This window comes from Octopus bimaculoides, chromosome 3 (assembly GCF_046866305.1).
Source record: "Octopus bimaculoides isolate indiv1 chromosome 3, ASM4686630v1, whole genome shotgun sequence".
NCBI classification, from domain to species: domain Eukaryota; kingdom Metazoa; phylum Mollusca; class Cephalopoda; order Octopoda; family Octopodidae; genus Octopus; species Octopus bimaculoides.
In genome coordinates, this window is record NC_142930.1 from 139810731 (window position 1) to 139830349 (window position 19619).

General features: G+C 35.6%; 1 protein-coding gene across 1 annotated transcript; it reads right to left on the reverse strand.

Annotated features, from left to right (window-relative positions):
- Positions 1 to 16422: 16422 nt before the first annotated feature.
- Positions 16423 to 17845, reverse strand: LOC106876721 (uncharacterized). The gene has a single exon (XM_014925393.2). It carries the CDS (start codon positions 17654 to 17656, stop codon positions 16526 to 16528), a length of 1131 nt encoding a protein of 376 aa, XP_014780879.1. The 5' UTR covers positions 17657 to 17845; the 3' UTR covers positions 16423 to 16525.
- Between the last annotated feature and the right edge of the window lie 1774 nt (positions 17846 to 19619).

Genomic DNA, 19619 nt, shown 5'->3' on the forward strand with positions numbered 1-19619 from the left:
AATATTTGTGCAAGTATCTTCAGGGCTTGGTTAATCTGGTTCGCAAGTGACAAATACGAAGATTGGTTAATGACAGCAAGAAATGAATAGCGAGGAGCCTGGCGGAGGGTACATCTATCTCACAAGACACCAGCGCGACACTAGCGAGACACCAGCGCGATACCAGTGCGACACCAGTGAGACACCAGCGAGACACCAGCGCGACACCAGCATCAGTGTCTCACGAGAGACACCAGTGCCTCACGGGACACCAGCGTCACCAGCGAGGATGGGATCATCCATCCATCCATCCATCCATCCATCCATCCATCCATCCATCCACCCATCCATTCATTCATTCATTCATTCATTCATTCATTCATTCAAAATATGTTGTCTTCACGGCACATACCAATTTGAGACGTAATCCATAAGTTGAAACCGCTGACCCAGGCCATATGTACCTTTCAACAACCCCATTAGGCATTCAGTATAAGAGCTTATGGCGGCAGTGATATATGGGAGAAATTTAAAGTTGAACGGTTCTGTTCGTTTTACATTCTCCAGTTTCAGAATTATAGACTCAGAGAACAGAATCTAATATGTATGTATGTATGTATGTATGTATGTATGCATGTATGTATGTACGTATGTATGCATATGTATATATGTATGTATATATATGTATGTGTATAAATCTGTGTGTCTGTATATATATATATATATATATATATATATATATATGTGTGTGTGTGTGTGTGTGTGTGTGTGTGTGTGTGTGTGTGTGTGTGTATGTATTTAATGTGTGTGTGTGTGTGTGTGTTTTGCAGAAGCAACATTCTTGGACATTAATATCTCAGAAGTCTGATAGAGTTTGGCACAATAACAGATATTCTTATCGATTGTGCAATGACGTCTCTAGATGTTTAACTAAATTGAGATTAGCAGAAATAACAAAAATAGTAAGTGGTCCATAAGTAATACAACATTTAAAGATTGATGTTAAATGATGTCTTTCTTACGGATCACTTAGTGGTTGGCCAAATCTAAAATTTTGGAATTTCGTTGTCGACTTATATAGATTAGATTAGCCTTTAAGCAATGATTTTAATATGGCTGGAATATATTAGCAACCTAAGTGGCCACGCTAAAGGACACCTTGACCTGCTAGATGTCATGTACTCAGTTAATGATTGCTGAAAATAGATTTACGAAACGAAAACAACATTGGCTGGAAACAATAATGAAAAATATCTCTTATTTTTTAATGTTTTTGTTTTTAACTCAGCGTAGCTAAATACAAATGTATGTTTGATAGGTTTGGCATTTGATATAAGCGGCAGTGCGGTTTTTTTCCTTAAAATTCAGTAGTAAATTTGTATCTTCGCTTTCCCGTTCATGTTGTGCTGAACAGATTGTGAAGTCTGAAGGATGAGCATATAAAATATATCAGTGAATGCGTCATTATATCCCTCTGTAGATATATAGTCGTGGACAAGATTATCGATTTGCAGATAAGTTATCGTCGATTTTATTGAACTCAGTTCTTGACTGAAAAAATTACAATGGTTTCTAAAAGAGACAAAGGGTCAGACACAATGTAGTATAAATCTCTTCATGTCAGGCCATTTGTATCAAACCGATTCCAGTACTTGGCAAGTGCTTATATTATCGTCAGCAGTAGCAACTAAGATGGCGAAAAGCAATGGCTATAACAAAATAATTACCACCCAAGTGACTCCCAACGCTTTCAATCTCCTGCCTCTAACCATTACTTCCTCCTACATGCACAAACTCAGACACACATACATAAGAAACATGCCATTGCCTTCGTTCAAGTCGAAGTCTTCCGATCACACCCGTGATGATAAAGTGGTGGTGGTAAGGGGGTAAAAAAGGAAACCTGAAAAAAAATAATAAAGGAACAAAACACAAACCCACCAACTTCACATTCCCAAACAATGCTAAATCCATAATAACAAGTCCATCATCACTATCACCACCATCTTCGCTAATGGCAAAGAAAGGAAAACATGCGAACGAAACAACAACGAACACACAAGAGAAAATACACAAACCCAACAACAACCAGAACAAAAACAACACCAACTAGGAACACAATTTGGCTCACAACAACAAATTGCACCCTCTTCAAACTTCCAACTAGTAAGAAGAAAAAAGCTGGTTTTTTACACAGCACAAAGTGGAGACATAGAGACAGCGGAGTGGGGAGGCTTTCAATAAAAACAACGGAAAGTCCAGAAGAATCTGAAATGGGCAACGCTGCCAATAGATATATATGAGTTTCCGACATGTTGTTTGACAGCCCATCATTACAGCCATGAACAAGTTATCAATTTCAAACTGCTATTTCCTTACTATACCTCACTGATTCTGCTTTGATTTTTCCCTTTCAAGCTAGTCACTGCTTGTTACTCATAATTTTTTCTGTCAATTCCTGTCTAATTAGCTTGCTAAATCGGTTTCTGTTGGCTTTGCCTACTGCAAACAGAGATTTTTTGCTTCCAGTAACTTGGTTCTTGCAATTGAGTCCTATTTAAATTGAACACAGATTACAAAGTCGTGGTCAGTGAAGCTAACGGCCCCAAAATACGCCATCATTATCAACTGCCAAAAAAAAAAAATTATCGTATCGAAGTACGATCCGAACAATTCGCTGCAATTTGCTCATGTCGAAACCGTGAACAGAGATTTTCACTTCCAGTAACTGGGTTCTAACTTGTGAGTCTTATCTAGATTAAACATAGGTTACAAACTTGTGGTCAGCTAACAGTCCGAAAATACAGACAACATGCCGTCACTATCAACTGTCAAAAAAAAAAAATCATCCAATCTAAGCACGACCTGGACGACTCGCTGCGATTTGCACATGTTGAAATTGGTGCATCCAGATAAGCCAATCGCTATTTGACAGATACTTGGAAACATCTCAGTAGATTTAAGAATCCGTTGCATTTCATCCATCTATACACTAGACCTACCAGCTAATGGCATGTGGATAAGATATCTTTCCAGCTACTCACTAATACAAACGAGTAAGATGTACCCAAAATGGTCTCTTGACGCCTGAAGATGCCTGGTCTTCCTCCTCAAACAGCAAAGGAATATTCAGTCAACTAAGAAACCAACTAACATTTATATAGACTCTTACTATAGAGTTTCTTTTAATAGCATCGGTGCATTCTGCCTATCTACCATCTTGTGTTCGTCTAACATTGAATACATTGACATAAGTATAAGGACCGGTTGTACACGAGAGCAGACCACTAACAAAAGGTGAAACACTCGTCAATTGCACTGTATAAAATTCATGACCAAAACAAGTAGTTTAGGCTCCGTCCATGCAATTGTAAATAGATGCCATAGAAAAGCTATAACAACAACTCTGTAATATAGTGGAACTAACAACTGTTTCATTAGTTCCCAGGGCAGAATTTCAGTATAAACAATATAGGCAAGTATCAGACGAGAAGCCAGACTGCGATTATTGCATCTTTCAACAAAATATTTATTCTCACTTTTTCACTTTTGCTCTTATCATCTCCTCACCCCCTATCCCACATTCACTCTCTCATATCTTCACTTGAATTTTCTATCTTCTTTCACTTATTGCTTCTTTACTTTCACTTTTTTTTCTTCTACAATTTCTATTTTCTATTTTCATGTATGTTCTGTTTCTTTCAGTATTACAGACTATCTCTGCTCTTTCTTCTCGACCCTTTGCTTTTCATCTTACTTTTTCTGTATCCTTTTATCTCTTATCTTCAAACTTATTCCTGTCTTTCTCTCCGTTTCTTCATGTCTCCTTTGTAATAATATTCTTTTAAATTTTTCTTCTTACCTGCTGTTGTCTGTTATCGTTTCTCTCTTATAGCCACTTTTCATTTCTGTCTTTCCTATTTTTCTCTTCATCTTCCTTGTTTTTCCTCCTGTTTCTCTAAATAACGACCGACAAGCTATGCAAATTTAAGAGAAGTTCTCTAGAAGCCATTACGTAGCGATTTTTAAGGGAAAAACACATAAGTAAAGAAACCATTTTGTTATGGTATGATATTTTTATGGTTTAAGGATAGTACAAGGAATTAACATTGAGCTAAAGAGTGATGCGAAATTTTAGTTGTATAAACAAGTAATATATTATGTTAATCTTTATAAGTATCAAATCGTTTAATCGTAAAGCAAGAGATTTATTAACCAGTACCTCCTGCTCCATAAATTATTCCGACTCTTTTAATTCCTGACGAAAAAAGAAAAAAATAACTTGCAGATTTTTCTCTTTAGGAATCATAAAGATGATTAGCTTGATTTATCTTTCTTACTTGTATATTGGAAGAAAAATAAATGGATGCAAGTGTTTTAAAAAATTGTCTCTTTTTATAACTTTTTCCTTCAGAAGAAGAAGGTCAACACTTGTGATATTTTCTGGGCGACTCCGATATTGGTGAGGCGGATAGAGAAGAGAAATCCACAACTCATAGATTACTGTAGAAGGGAAGAAGCGTGGTGTCAAAATGTTGAGTTATCCTAGGTCTTATGGAAGACCTAGTCTGAGTTTTGCAACAGAGGACTCCCTACTAGATAATACCGACGGTTTCAAGATTTCCTTCAAGTAAAATTATTTATATTACTATTGGCCAATGTAACAATAGTTATTAGGGCAGCGAGTTGGCAGAATAGTTTGCACGCCGGGCAAAATGCTTAGCGGCACTTCATCCGTCTTCACGTTTTGAGTTCAAATTCCGCTGAGGTCGATTTCAATTTTTCATCCTTTTAGATTCGATAAAATAAGTACCAGTTGAGCAATAGAGCCGATGTAATCGACTTACCATTTCCCTCAAAATTGCTGGCCTTATGCCATAATTTGAAACCAACATAAGAATAGTTGTTTCCGGAATATAAGAATAGTTGTACTGCAGTTTCTTTCACCAGAACGTCAACGATATTCTGTGAAAATTTTCTTTGAAGTATTTAATATTGATAATCGGTTAAAATACACCGACATGGATATCGAGATTTGGTAACCTTCTACTGCGCCATTTAACGTGTATGGTTTCCATGTAGTCGCCCACTTAACCCGTTCGAAATAGCAGCCAAATCTCCCACAAATTACACACTACCGACTTGAAATAAGAATGTCACATTAAATAATGTAGTCCTAGATACACAATGTTTGAGAGAAAGACAAAATGTTCGTGGCTAGAACAGTCAGCTTCTGATCATAAGTTTTCTTAGTCAGAGCTGAACAACAACAACAGCACAGCAGTAGCAGCAACAACAACAACGACAATTCAACGAATTGACGACGACGACCACCACCACCACCACCACGGCGACCTCTACGAACAACGACTTGTATGTTAGCAATAAACATGCTAAATGGAAAATGAAGGTTAAACGGAAAACGATGCTAATCATGAATATTCATTGTTTAAATTGACTGATAATTAGCTACGATTGAATGAAATAAATGCCGTTGTTTATAATTCAGTAAAAGTAGCGAGACTCCTGCGGCTTTTACGAAAATTTGAGATTTTATTGATAAACAAAGAAAATTGACATGGCTTTTTAACACTTACAACACAAAAAGCTTCCGTTTTATCGAGATTGCTTCAGATGCACACAATTGTCTGAAAGATATTCAACAAATAAATAACCTGAAATATAAATATCTGAAATAGATAAACTGATCTTTTCCAACCTAAAAACAAACTCCAATGCGGTAGAAACAATATCTCAAGGTAAATCAAGACATCGAATTTGACAACAAACGCAGTTTTTGTTTTATTTTGTTTTTGCTTTCGGTTTTGAATCTTTATTAAATCTCTTATTTGCTTCAATCACTGGACTGCTGTGAAGTAAAAGTTCGAGTCAATGATAGTCTATCACAAAGTCGAACGTTCAGCAAGACTTGTGACTATGACAATATCTACCGATTTGGAGGTTTCATGGCTCTTCATAAGATTCATGAATTCTCTCATGTACCTCGTGAGACATAGTTTACAACAATTAATAAACAAACTATAAATGATGTTGTTTAGCCTACGATCATAGGAGCACCAACATCAGTTCTGACTGAAGCGACCTATTATAAACGTTCCCCTGCGTTACTCTTTTGAAATTCAGTAACGAACTTATCTTCAAAATATAAATCGAGTCCACGTAAGATATACTTACCTGAATAAGTAATACTAAGCTTCTAGACGCATCAAATGACTACAGAACATTGTCTTGTATTACTTCAATTATATTGATAGAATCAAATGTATTATTAATAAATGTGACAAGCTTGTCATTTTAGGATAAAATTCTAGCTAATGCACATTGCGTTTCAGCAACTGTCAAAGCTGATTATTTGTGCTTTTCTTTCTTTTCTGAAAAGGGTTCTAGAACAAGATATTTTGTTAAAACAGTCTTCATTGCTTCGTATCATTTTCAACTATAAAAAAATATAATATTTGTTCCTCATAGGCGCAAGCATGGCTGTGTTGTTGAGAAACTTGCTTTGCAGCCACATAATTTCAGTTTCAGTTCCACTGCGCCGCGTCTTGGACAAGTGTCGTCTGCTATAGTACCGGGCCTACCAAAGTCTTGTGAGTGAATTCGGTGGACGAAAACTGTATGGAAATCCGTCATGTGTATATATATGTGTTATTTCTTTACTACCCACAAGGGGCTACACACAGAGGGGACAAACAAAGACAGACAAACGGATTAAGTCGATTATATCGACCCCAGTGTGTGTGTGTGTGTGTGTGTGTGTGTGTATGTGCGCGCGTGTGTGTATTTGCGTGTTTGTTACCTCACCATAGCTTGATAACCGATGCTGGTTTGTTGGTGTCCCCGTAACTTAGTGGTTCATAAAAAAAAAAAAAACGATAGAATAAGTACCACACTAATAACATAAATAAATATTAAAACCTATTTGTTCGACTAAACTTTCCAAGGTGGTGCCCCAGCATGGCCGCACTCAAATGAGTGAAACAGATAAAAAATGAAAACAAAGTTATAAAAATTGAATGCTTTTTTTTTATGTTCCCAGCCTTGCAATTGTTGGTATTCCGTGTAAGAATGTGTTTTGTTGGTTGCATTCTATTCCTGCATTTGCTTACACCTCTAGGAAGTCACACTGTGTCTCCAATGCCTCGACCCCATACTGACCACTTCGTACAATTCTTTTCCCCAAAAACGTCATCCCTTCTGGAATATCCTTTCTGTCCATGTTCCTTAATTTATTTGTGTGTGTGCGCGCGCACCTTGCGTGCGTGCAGACATCAGCTTACAACTGCTTAAGCAGAACGTCAACCACGTTCATCTCGCCAGTTTTGTAAGGGCAGTGAAGAACTTGGGACACAAACTTTTCTTCCCGACAAATACATACTAACTGACTGAGTAATATAAAGTTTATATAATACAGATAAATATATTAAAGTTCAGTCTTATTAGACCTTATATATAAAGTCATGCAAGAGTGGGTTTTAGCATGTTTATATGTATTATATAGTGGAGGCGCAATGGCCCAGTGGTTAGGGCAGCGGACTCGCGGTTTCGATTCCCAGATTGGGCGTTGTGAGTGTTTATTGAGCGAAAACACCTAAAGCTCTACGAGGCTCTGACAGGGGATGGTGGCGAACCCTGCTGTACTCTTTCACCACAACTTTCTCTCACTCTTACTTCCTGTTTCTGTTGTGCCTGTAATTCAAAGGGTCAGCCTTGTCACACTGTGTCACGCTGAATATCCCCGAGAACTACGTTAAGGGTACACGTGTCTGTGGAGTGCTCAGCCACTTGCACGTTAATTTCACGAGCAGGCTGTTCCGTTGATCGGATCAACTGGAACCCTCGACGTCGTAAGCGACAGAGTGCCAAACAACATAATTTTTATACTAAGTATTATTTTATTAACCCTAGAACTCATAAGATCTGTTTGCATGGCGCATAACTAATCGAAATCACACTTCACCTGAACTGGAGACCATTCTGTCACAGGGTCCAATGTCAACAATTTTGTAGGGAGGGGACAAGTCGATTATATCGGCCCCATTACTTTGTTTTATTGACCCCGCAGGAATGAAAAGCAAGGCTACTTTGGCGGGATTCGAACTCAAAACGTAAAGAGCCAGAAGAAATGCGTTATACATTTACCGTAACCGACATGCTAACGATTCTGCCAGCTCGCTACTTTGTATCTTTTCACAAACAGCGCTTAATTAATTGTATTCATTCTATTTTCGTGTTGCTTTTATATATATGCGCGTGCTTGCGTTTGTGTGTGTGTGTGAGTGTGTATTCATATAATCGTATAAGAATTTTAACATAGTAATTTCCATTTTAATCTAGTTAGCACTAAGTTCTATTCACTATTCGAAAATATTAGTTACCGTTTGTGCTGTTTCATTTAGTTTCTTACTCTATAGCCAATTTTATTTGTTAATATGCATTCGTTAACAACATATTTTTATTTGGCTTCTTGAATGCTTAATGGACATAACTTCAGTATCGGGTATTAAGTACAACAACGTAACTTTGGCAGTAATGTGCAATTTATAGTTTATATACGGTCTTAAATTGTCCCCTTTGCATTACTGATACCACATAGAATATATTTTATTCAACTTTATATGTTAATGGTATTATGATACCCATTGTTCAATAGGGGCGATATTTCTATGTTAAAGATAAGTTGATCGTTAAAAACATACAAAAATTGCTTCTAAGTCATAAAAGCAAAATTTCTGGGTTTTTCTTTTTTTATAGATGTCTTGACTTTCGTTACAAAATCAAAGATTACAAGACATTGCATAATTGCCGAGAAAGCAATTCTTTTTACGCTTTGTTATGATCATTGGAGCCCTAAAATACCAAATCCTGGGAAATGTTTACATCATTGAAATTATCACAAACATTTTATTACATTCACTTGAACAAAAGATTGCAAGAGAATGTCGAAATGATATATGAAATAATATAATACAATATATATATATATATATATATATATATATATATATATATATATATATATATATATAGTAATAGTAATAGTCCATGGATGGAATTTAAAAATATCTTAATGTATCACTACGCGCGTTTTCACAAATGACATGTTTCTTATGATCATAGTCCATATTCCAAGACGATTACAGTACAATCTGTAGCGTCCACAGACATCAAACGAACTTAACATATATATATATATATATATATATATATATATATATATATATATGTGTGTGTGTGTGTGTGTGTGTGTGTGTGTGTGTGTGTGTGTGTGTGTGTGTGTGTGTGTGTGTGTGTGTGTGTGTGTGTATAACAAAAGAGGAAGTTGGCGAATTTTAGGATATTATTTGTTCACCATTTGCTAAAAGGAACTTAAAAGTTTTACATGTTAGATAAAACATGTAAGTAATTTCCAATTAGAAATTCTTTAGATAGAGAAACAAATAATATTATTAGTATTATTTGTTTCTGTATCTGAAGAAGCCCGGATGTAGCCCGGATCCAATCTCCTCCATTCCTTAACTCTCGTATATATATATATATATATATATATATATATATATATATATATATATATATATATATATATATATATATATATATATATATATATATATAATTAAATTAATTATATATATAATTATTAATTTAATATATAAATTGCTTATAAATTTTTATTCTATGCTGACTACCTGATAATAATCACTAACGTGATTTTTATCCTTATTTTATGTATATATATATATATATATATATATATATATATATATATATATATATATATATATATATATATATATATATATGGGAGAATATACGAAAAAACAACAACAGACGAGGACAGGTGGTGTAAATAACACAAGGATGTATTAGTATGACGCTCGGGAATACGGAAAGTCTTTGACGTTTCGAGCTACGCTCTTCAACAGAAAGAATACGGAGACAAGGAGAAAAACACGGAGAAAAAAAAATTGAATAGTGTTCAGTCAACGGTCAATCATAATAATGGCCGATCATAACAATGGCTGACCGGAAGTTAGAAATTCTTTTTTCAGGAGAGCTAAGAAAAGGGGGAGATAACAAACGGTGATCGAAGAACGAGGGGCTGTGTGTGGGAGATAGAATGCTCTCTCTCTCTCTCTCTCTCTCTCTCTCTCTCTCTCTCTATATATATATATATATATATATATATATATATATATATATATATATATATATATATGCATATATGGGTACAGGACGTCACAAAACGTAAACAACATGAAATACGAAAACAACATGAATTACGAAACCAAACATGGGTATGTGAACAACGGGAGAAACAAAAGGAAAACAAGTCAAGTAACATAAAGAATGACTCTTCAACAGTTGTCGGCTGTTCATCTACTCCCTCGAAATGTGGAGTAGACACGACCGTCTATTTAAGAAGCCGACTTCACAATTACGCGGTTCCGGACCCAATCCTACTGTACAGCAACATAGACAAGCGCTTTCTACTATAACACGGGTCGATCCAAGCTTTATTAGTAAAATTTGATAATTGAACGAAACTGAAGGAGTCCATCTATCAGATGTATTGTACCTGTGTTCAACTATTATGTACAATGGCTGGATACAACAATCGTTTCATTTAATCCCTTTAATTCCAAAGGAACAAAGGCCTTTGACGACTTTCCTTCATTGTTCTTGACTCCGGGTTCTCTTTTCTGCTTCTCACCAGTTGCATCCCTGCTTTTCAGCTCTAATTTTGCTGCACCACATCATATGTTTTCCCAAGGGAAAGTCTTCATCTTCCAGGGCTTGTTGGCATTAAATCATCATCGAAGCTCATGTAACTTTGCTTTTTTCTTAATAGGGGTGTTGATCCAACGCAAACCATTTTTTTCCCCACTGTGAAGAGGTAGTCCATATTAATTTAGCCCCTAACCTTTGACCTGTCCAGCACGAGAGGTCCTACCAAGAGCTTTCACTCTACTGACATAGCTCTGAGGAACATTGAAACACACAAGTCACCACCCCGCGAGCTGGGGTGGTGACTTTTAAGGCGGTGAGCCGGCAGAAACGTTAGCACGCCGGACGAAATGCTTAGCGGAATTTAGTCTGCCGCTACGTTCTGAGTTCAAATTCCGCCGAGGTCGACTTTGCCTTTCATCCTTTCACGGTCGATTAAATAAATACTAGTACGCACTGGGGTCGATATAATCGACTTAATCCGTTTGTCTGTCCTTGTTTGTCCCCTCTGTGTGTAGCCCCTTGTGGGTAGTAAAGAAATAACACAAGTCACCACCCCGCAACAAAGACTGGATCTTGGGGCACTGAATACAACAGTAATAAATAATTTTGCTTGCACGCGAAGAAAGTTTTTCGACATTTGCAGTTAACCATCAATTTTAGTCCTAAACGTAATCCTAATTTATGATACCGACAACAGCTGAATCTGTCTCTATGCATGTTGTTATAATCGTTATAATTGCAATTTCTAGCGCTTTTTGTGCAATGAGGATGCAGAGAAAGGCGTTTAACTTTGACTGAGCAAAAGTTTAGCTGGATGTAATCATTAATCTATATATATAAAAATGAGAATGTGTGTGTGTGTGTGTGTGTGTGTGTGTGTGTGTGTGTCTGTCTGTCTGTCTGTCTGTCTGTTTGTCTGTTTGTCTGTCTGTGTGTGTGAATCCCTAAAACTCGAGAACTACGCAACCAATTTCATTCAAATTTTACACATGCCTTACTTAGGGTTCCAGTTGTGTTTTAGTCAAAGAAAATTTTAACTTCTTGCAGAGTTCAAGCACACGGCAACATAATATCTCCTCCACTATTTAAGTATTACGTGTCAAAAGTGAAACAAAAACACTCATGTCAAATACTTTCACTTTAAAAATGAAACTATTTCACTAACTGAAACAATCACATTTCGATACTGTAATGACAGATACTTTCACAGAGAGAGAAAGAGAGAAAGAGAGAGACAGAAAGAGAGAGAGAGAGATGTATATGTATACATATACATGTATATGTACACCATTTCGATACTGTAATGACAGATACTTTCAGAGAGAGAGAGAAAGAGAGAGAGAGAGAGAGAGAGAGAGATGTATATGTATACATATAGATGTATATGTACACCATTTCTATACTGTAATGACAGATACTTTCAGAGAGAGAGAGAGATGTATATGTATACATATAGATGTATATGTACACGTATATGTATATATATATATATATATAGATCTATATGCATACATGTATATGTATATATATGTGTAGGTGTATATATATATATATATATATATAGATGTACATGTAATATGTACACATATATACATATATACATGCATACAGATATCTATACATATATACACCCATCACACACACATACACATGCACACAAACACACATATTAGTCATTTGTTTTCTGATCCAAAACTACGTCAAAAGTACTGAATGGATCTTTATGAAATTTGGAAATTATATTCTTTGCATAACGGCCATAACTCTCATGAAAATTCATATATTTTTGATGTTGATGAAATTTTAACCCGAACATAACAGATGAGTATTATTTAGAAAATGATGTCACACGTTATCGAGGCTACCATTCTTTCTGGATGTGCAAAAGGGGATGACGTCTTTATTCCAAGAGTTCCTCTTACTCCATCAGGAGCAGACATTCCTTTTACATTCAGAAGACTACAATTCCCCCTTCGTGTGACTTTTGCCATGTCCATAAACAAATCTCAGGGTCAAACACTGTCTGTACCTGGTCTTCTCTTGGAAGAGCCCTGCTTCTCACATGGACAACTGTATGTTGGCTGCTCAAGAGTGGGCAGCAAAAAGACCCTATTTGTATATGCTCCACAAGGGAAAACAAGGAACATTGTTTACAACGAGGTGTTATAATCACAACAGCAAGAAAGTATGTACATGATCACCTTCTTTTACGAAACTTCATTGACTTTCATATATTTTTTTTGATATACATATATATACGTGTGTTTGGGTACGTGTGTGTATATACATCTCTCTATATAAAGATGATGCGTAGTCTAGACGGCGTTTTTAGATTTCATTATTCTCTTTAACCTGGGCAACGCCGGGTATTTCTGCTAGTGATAAAATAAAAACTTGTTGATTGAAGCAATGCGTAATCCATTTCAAAACCGCTTCTTGTCAATGTCGACACAAGCGTCGCACTCAACACAACGGAAGCGTCTACTTTGGCTGCATATTTTATCATCCGGCTTCTGTTCAAGCAACATTTCGTAAACAATTATGTCCATGTGGCGTGGTGTGAATGAACATTTTATAGTACTCTTCTTATAAACATACACACGCACGAGCCAAGAAGGGAGCCTCTTATGTGGTCGTTGACTTGACAGAAATAGTAGCCAAATCTCTTTTGAATAATGTTGGTACTCTGTCGCTTACGACGTCGAGGGTTCCAGTTGATCCGATCAACGGAACAGCCTGCTCTTGAAATTAACGTGCAACTGGCTGAGCACTCCACAGACACGTATACCCTTAACGTAGTTCTCGGGGATATTCAGCGTGACACTGTGTGACAAGGCTGACCCTTTGAATTACAGGCACAACAGAAACAGGAAGTAAGAGTGCGAGAAAGTTGTGGTGAAAGAGTACAGCAGGGTTCGACACCATCCCCTGCCGGAACCTCGTGGAGCTTTAGATGTTTTCACTCATTAAACACTCACAACGCCCGGTCTGGGAATCGAAACCGCGATCCTATGACCACGAATCCGATACCCTAATCACTGGGACATTGCGCCTCCACATGTATGTATACATACATACATACAAACATACATACATACTCACTTACATACATACATACATACATACATACATACATACATACATACATACAAACATAGATACATACATACATACCCACTTACATACATACATACATACATACATACATGCATACATATATACATACAGACAGACAGACACAGACAGACGCCTGTTTTATGCATGCAGACACAAACAGTAATGTTCATGACCACACTATATCCGTTTTTATATCAACACAGTCTCATCAATGTGATTTCCCCGTCTTACTTCATCTTACTTGCAGTAAAATCTTACCAATTCTTTATACGTAATTTTACGATTTGATATGTCAATATGACACTTTAATTTTCTTATTCTGAAAACTATTAATTAACTTTTTTTAATCAAGTTTGTAATTACAAGGTAGTTGATTATTTTATGCATTAATGTACTCAAAATAATTATGCAAAGAAAAAATAAAACAAAATTGTGACTAATATTATTTTGATTTTCCAAACACGTACGGGAAACAACTCCTTTCATGTTTCAGTATTATTCTAATCTCCTCAGTGAAGCATAACCTTCACTATACTTGCAGGGGTACACTAAAGAAATTTTTGGAATAGAAAAATATAAATGAATTAGAAATTAAATAATTAAAAAATTATATCCACATCAAAACAATGAATAAGTTAGTTCACATATTTAGTGTAAAGACAACTAAAAATATAAAAACCTGATTCAAACGCTTTCTGGGTTTCGCTAAAAACATCCATGGACCAAGTAGTTGTATTAAGTTGAGTGATGGATTAAATATTTCACGCAATGGACTGCAACCCAGAAAAAGTAGTTGTTTCTAGCATTGAGCACAAGGCCTGAAATTCTTCTAAGGAAAAAAACATAAAAACATTAAGCGCCAGTAAGCAATATTTTTATTTTCACGGCAAATATGGAAGACAATTAGGGACATTTTCGTTTTTTTTTTCTTTTCTCGTTACTGTTTCCTCCCAAGGAGTGACAGAAGAATCAATGTACTAGGCACAATACTTGTTCACTTGAAGAAAATTAAATTGCTTAGAATAGATGATAGATAATTCAGTATCAACATATCTAATATCTATTAGCAATCAATAATTATTTACGCGGATTCTATCATTTCACTATTTGCGTATGTTATTTCTGTCAGGAATTTTGAACTGTTGTTATAGAGCCAGGTTTTCTTGTTGCTGGAACAGTTGAGTAGCTGTGAATATGATGCTAGCTGCATATGAATTTGCGTGTTGTTGTTGTTTTTGTTAAATCCAAGGTTAGTGGTGGCTCGTGTATAAGCACCGCGGAACTGCAGCGTCCCCTATTTCCACTCGATATTATCAATAACATTCAATATAATGAGTTCTTTTTTTCTTTAATTCTTTCTTTATACTTGTACATTATATAATCCTTAAGCTTAATGTCAGTAACCATCCATCAGTTTATGAAAAAAACGCAAAAATCCTTGTATAAAACTGTGCGCTTCACAGTTGCAGCGACGCAGTGTTTGGCTGTTGTGCGCATGCTTACATATCCGAGAGAAAGAGAGAGAGAGAGTACTGCGTGAACGACACTAGCACTGCGTGAACGACACTAGCACTGCGTGGACGCAATGCCGGCCTCGGTGTTCCGGTGGAAGGTAGTGTTTCTTTTTGACTCCGCGTGTCTTGTGCTTGAAAACGTGTTTATATTCTTGAATGTGATAAAGTGTATGATTAGATTATTGTCCTGCTGCCAGGATTTTAAAAATAGGGCACCCCCACCGTTTGAGATTTAGGGGGGATTTTTGAAAAGCAAGGGGGAATTCGCGGCAGTGTTTAGTAAACAAATTAAGCACACTACAGTGGCTAAAGCGTGAATCGATCAAGTTTATGTATAAATTTTCTTTTTATATGTTTGTTTCCTTTTACACAATATTAAAACAACGGCTAAAAACTTTCTGAAGCAGCACCCCAACTAATTCTATCTACAAGCCGTCACTGCCTGAGGCTATCATGATCGAACGCACCTATAATCAAAAATATTCAAACTAGAAAGAGTGAAAGGCAATGTTGGTCCTGATGTGATTTGATCTCAGGACGCAAAGAGCTAGAATAAATATTGCAAAGTAATTTACCCAGTGATCTAACGATTCTGCCAGCTTGCCAACATTAACAATAGTTTTTTTTATTTAGACACAAGGCCAGCAATTTTGCAGTTAGTCGAGTACGTCGTTCTCAGTACTTGATTGGTCATTTATCTTATCGACCCTGAAAGGATGAAAAGCAAATTTGAAACAGAACGTAGAGAGCTGGGAAAAATACCGAATCACATTTTCTCTGCCCGCCCTTCGCACTCTTACTACCGCTGAAACTGCCCTTTACGTAGATGTATATAATTTATTTTAACACGCTATTCAACAAAAAAGTTTCAAACATAAATATGACAGAGCTAAGGGCTTCTATTACAGGGATATACTGGCAGGATACATACTAAAAATGAAAGTAATTAAGTTGTAAATCAGCTAATAATTGAAGGACCTGACAGACTGAAAATAAATCTAGAAGATAATAATTAAAAGGACGTAAGCATTTTAAAAGAAAACTTAAAAGAATAGTTCGATTTATGATTGGAAAATTTAATAGTTTTATTGCCCATTTCACTTAGTTATTTCTACAAATACGAAAAGGGAAAAAAAACTGAATATATATATCTATATATATTGCTAAGGTAAAGCGACTGACATACAACCTGGTTGATATTTCGTTTCGTTCAATATAGAAACTATTAATTTCCTCAAACGATTGCTCGATGCATTACGGCAAAGTCTGTCAATACTTTGCAGTTTATTGAAAAAAAGATTAGCTTCCATATTTGAACAGTCTAGCACCTTTTTATAGATTTGAGAATGCAAGTTTAAATCCTCATAATGGACTTGTAATTCACGGTTACGTATATTTATTTCTTTGTTTGTTTCTGACAAATTCAAATAACCTTCTTCAAGATTTTCAATCTGTTGAATTAGTGTGGAATTCGCGTTCTCCAGCTCTTCATTGCGCTGGAGTAATAGATTGACACTAAATTCCAAGCTATTTTTTTCCATGGCAAGTGCCTTATTGTCCATGTCTAACTCTTTATTTTCAGTTATTAAGCTCATGTTGTCACTTTTTAGGGTTTCTATAATCATTTGGTTAAACTCGTTAGCTTCAGCTAGCTCGGTACTTATAGCGTTCTGATTGTTCATCTTATTAAAGATTTCTTCAAATTGCAAATACTCATAAAAGTCCGTTTGAACCTCATTGTCCACGACTTTACACTCGTCTATAAGTCTACACTCGTTTTCTATGATTTTACACTCATTAACTGTCCGTTTGATAAATTTTGTATTTCCTGATTTGGGCCAACTTTTCAGTTCGTGTTCTGCCGGAGCTTTCAGTATATCACCACAACCTACACCCTTAATTTTTCGACACTCAGTCACTAGATCTTCTTTAGGTGTCTGTAGAGGACAGTTAATTTCATAAAAAGCTTTAAACCAAAGTCCAAAATGATAGTTCTCTGCTAGGTTACCTTCCATTAACTTCTGTATCGGTATTTCTTTATTCAGGTTGATATATGTAAAGGCCGCTTGGAGTTGTTTGTAGTTCATGTGTCGATCATACATGGTTAGGTTTTGTGATTTAATTTTGCTTAAATTGAGCGCAGTTGGGAAAAGCATAAACATGCATTTGCAAAATTCATAGCCACTCGCTAAATCTTTAACGGAATGAATCTGAGTAGAAACGGTTTTTCGAAACCATTCAACGAGTTTTTCTTGGCTGACGATAGCAACGGACGGAGGATCCAGTACTTTCATGGTTCTCTTCTCTGTATATATTATATACGATTAAACGACAAAGTTACGAAAGAATCATATCTTAGTACCAGAAACAAGAAATATAATACTCCCGAGAAGCCTTAGTTCTATTCTATAATTCTGTACTGATTGTTCATTCGAACCAAGAATCCATTGTATTCTTGTGCCACTTACGCTATAATTCTATATGACGTCATTGCAATGCTTTGGTGTCGTCATGAAAAAAACACAACTATCGTTAGATTTAACCCATTTATTTAACATGCAATTACAAAGTCTATATCTTAATTTACTACAATCCTATATTGGCTTAAAATGGAAAGTTCTAGTATTTCTCTAACAGAATTTTTTAGTGTCTACCAAAATGTTAAACCTAAGGATATTTTATTAAAATTGTTAAATTCCATAAATTAGAATATTATAACATATCATTCAATGTCAAGCAGGATTTATTTTAATAAAGTTCAATATATATAATTTTATTTGGAAAAAGTTAAGTATAATGATCCATCGATTCAGAATAGCTTATAGATTCCGTCTCCTAATGATGCACATTACTACTTTTCTACGAAACTTTGATCGACTAAACCCTTTCCAGATTTTATTTCGAAATGTAACACTAACTAAAAGCACTTATACATCACTCAAAGATCTTTAAACCTTTACTGCAAACATTATTATGTCTCAATGTGATGGAAATATATTATAAAGCAAGAACAAATATTGACAAGCATTTTAAATGGAGTTTCTCTGCGAGAAGATATTTTCCAGAAAATTAACCTAGTAATTCCCAGATAAAGAACTTACCAAGCTGTGGATAATGTTGTACATAAACGTATCCGATGGTGCAATTTTGTCAACATCTATTAAAGAAACCATATGAAAATGAATTAGAAATCCAACAACGGTTTATAACAAAGCAGTTTAAAACTACCTTGCGATACAGCTTTTCAATATAAGCCTAGGTAGTTCTTAATATTTGATTACAAGACATTTTCAACAGTGACTGCAAACTCACTAATTCTGCGGCTACTAAGAAATACACTACAGGGACAAAAAGTGTAAATAAGAGAACTAAATGATAACTAAAATAACTACCAAAACAACATAAGCAAATAACAATAAAACACCAAATATGTTGAAGTAATATATTATTGTGAAATGTGATATTTTGGAACAATGAAATAATGTATTTGGAAGTAGAACACAGCAACAATATATTTACAAGAAATACCAAGAATTTGTGCTTTTTGCTATGTTCTGCCAGCGTAATTTCAAATTAACAAACTGTGACAAATAATTCATGTCAAATAGTTGAACCTACTTAATTTTAATCCGTGTCAGCCTGACCTCACCAACTAACATTCGTCATGTCTGAAAGGGATGGGAGGTCACTAAGACGCAGGTCTCAGTGAATAACGGCATCTCGAATGTTAGTTGTTGTCCGGGGTCCCATAATCCTGGAGATACAGCTGATGGAAAAGTTAATCGAATCAATGTGTGAGCTTCTACGCTGTTACTTAATCTGCTAGAAATAGCAACCAATTCTCCTGCAAATCACATCCTACTGCTTTAAAGATGGAAGGGTACATTTAATAATATCAATACAAATTACACAATGCCTCTAAAAACTGAAATGTCTTCGATCATAAATCTACTGGATTAGAGCTGACAAGGCTAACCCACGGCCGTAACAAGACCTACTGTTTCTCTTTTTGCTGTACATAACAGGAAATACTCGTTGGCGTTTAAATACCGGTTACCCAGACGCAGAATTAACGTTCAAATACGTAAGTAATGTAATGATATAAGAACATAAAGAAATTAATATTGTAATATAATGCATTTCTCCTCACTTATAGTTTTATACGATGAAGTAACTATTCATCGTCAGACTGAGCACGATTTACCTTTTAATTCTTTGTCGTTGATGTAGTTATCTAACTTAACATATGAGCAACAT

Bases quoted from the DNA above. Each gene is read 5' to 3' on its own strand.
- LOC106876721 (XM_014925393.2), bottom strand. From the start codon at position 17,656: ATGAAAGTACTGGATCCTCCGTCCGTTGCTATCGTCAGCCAAGAAAAA.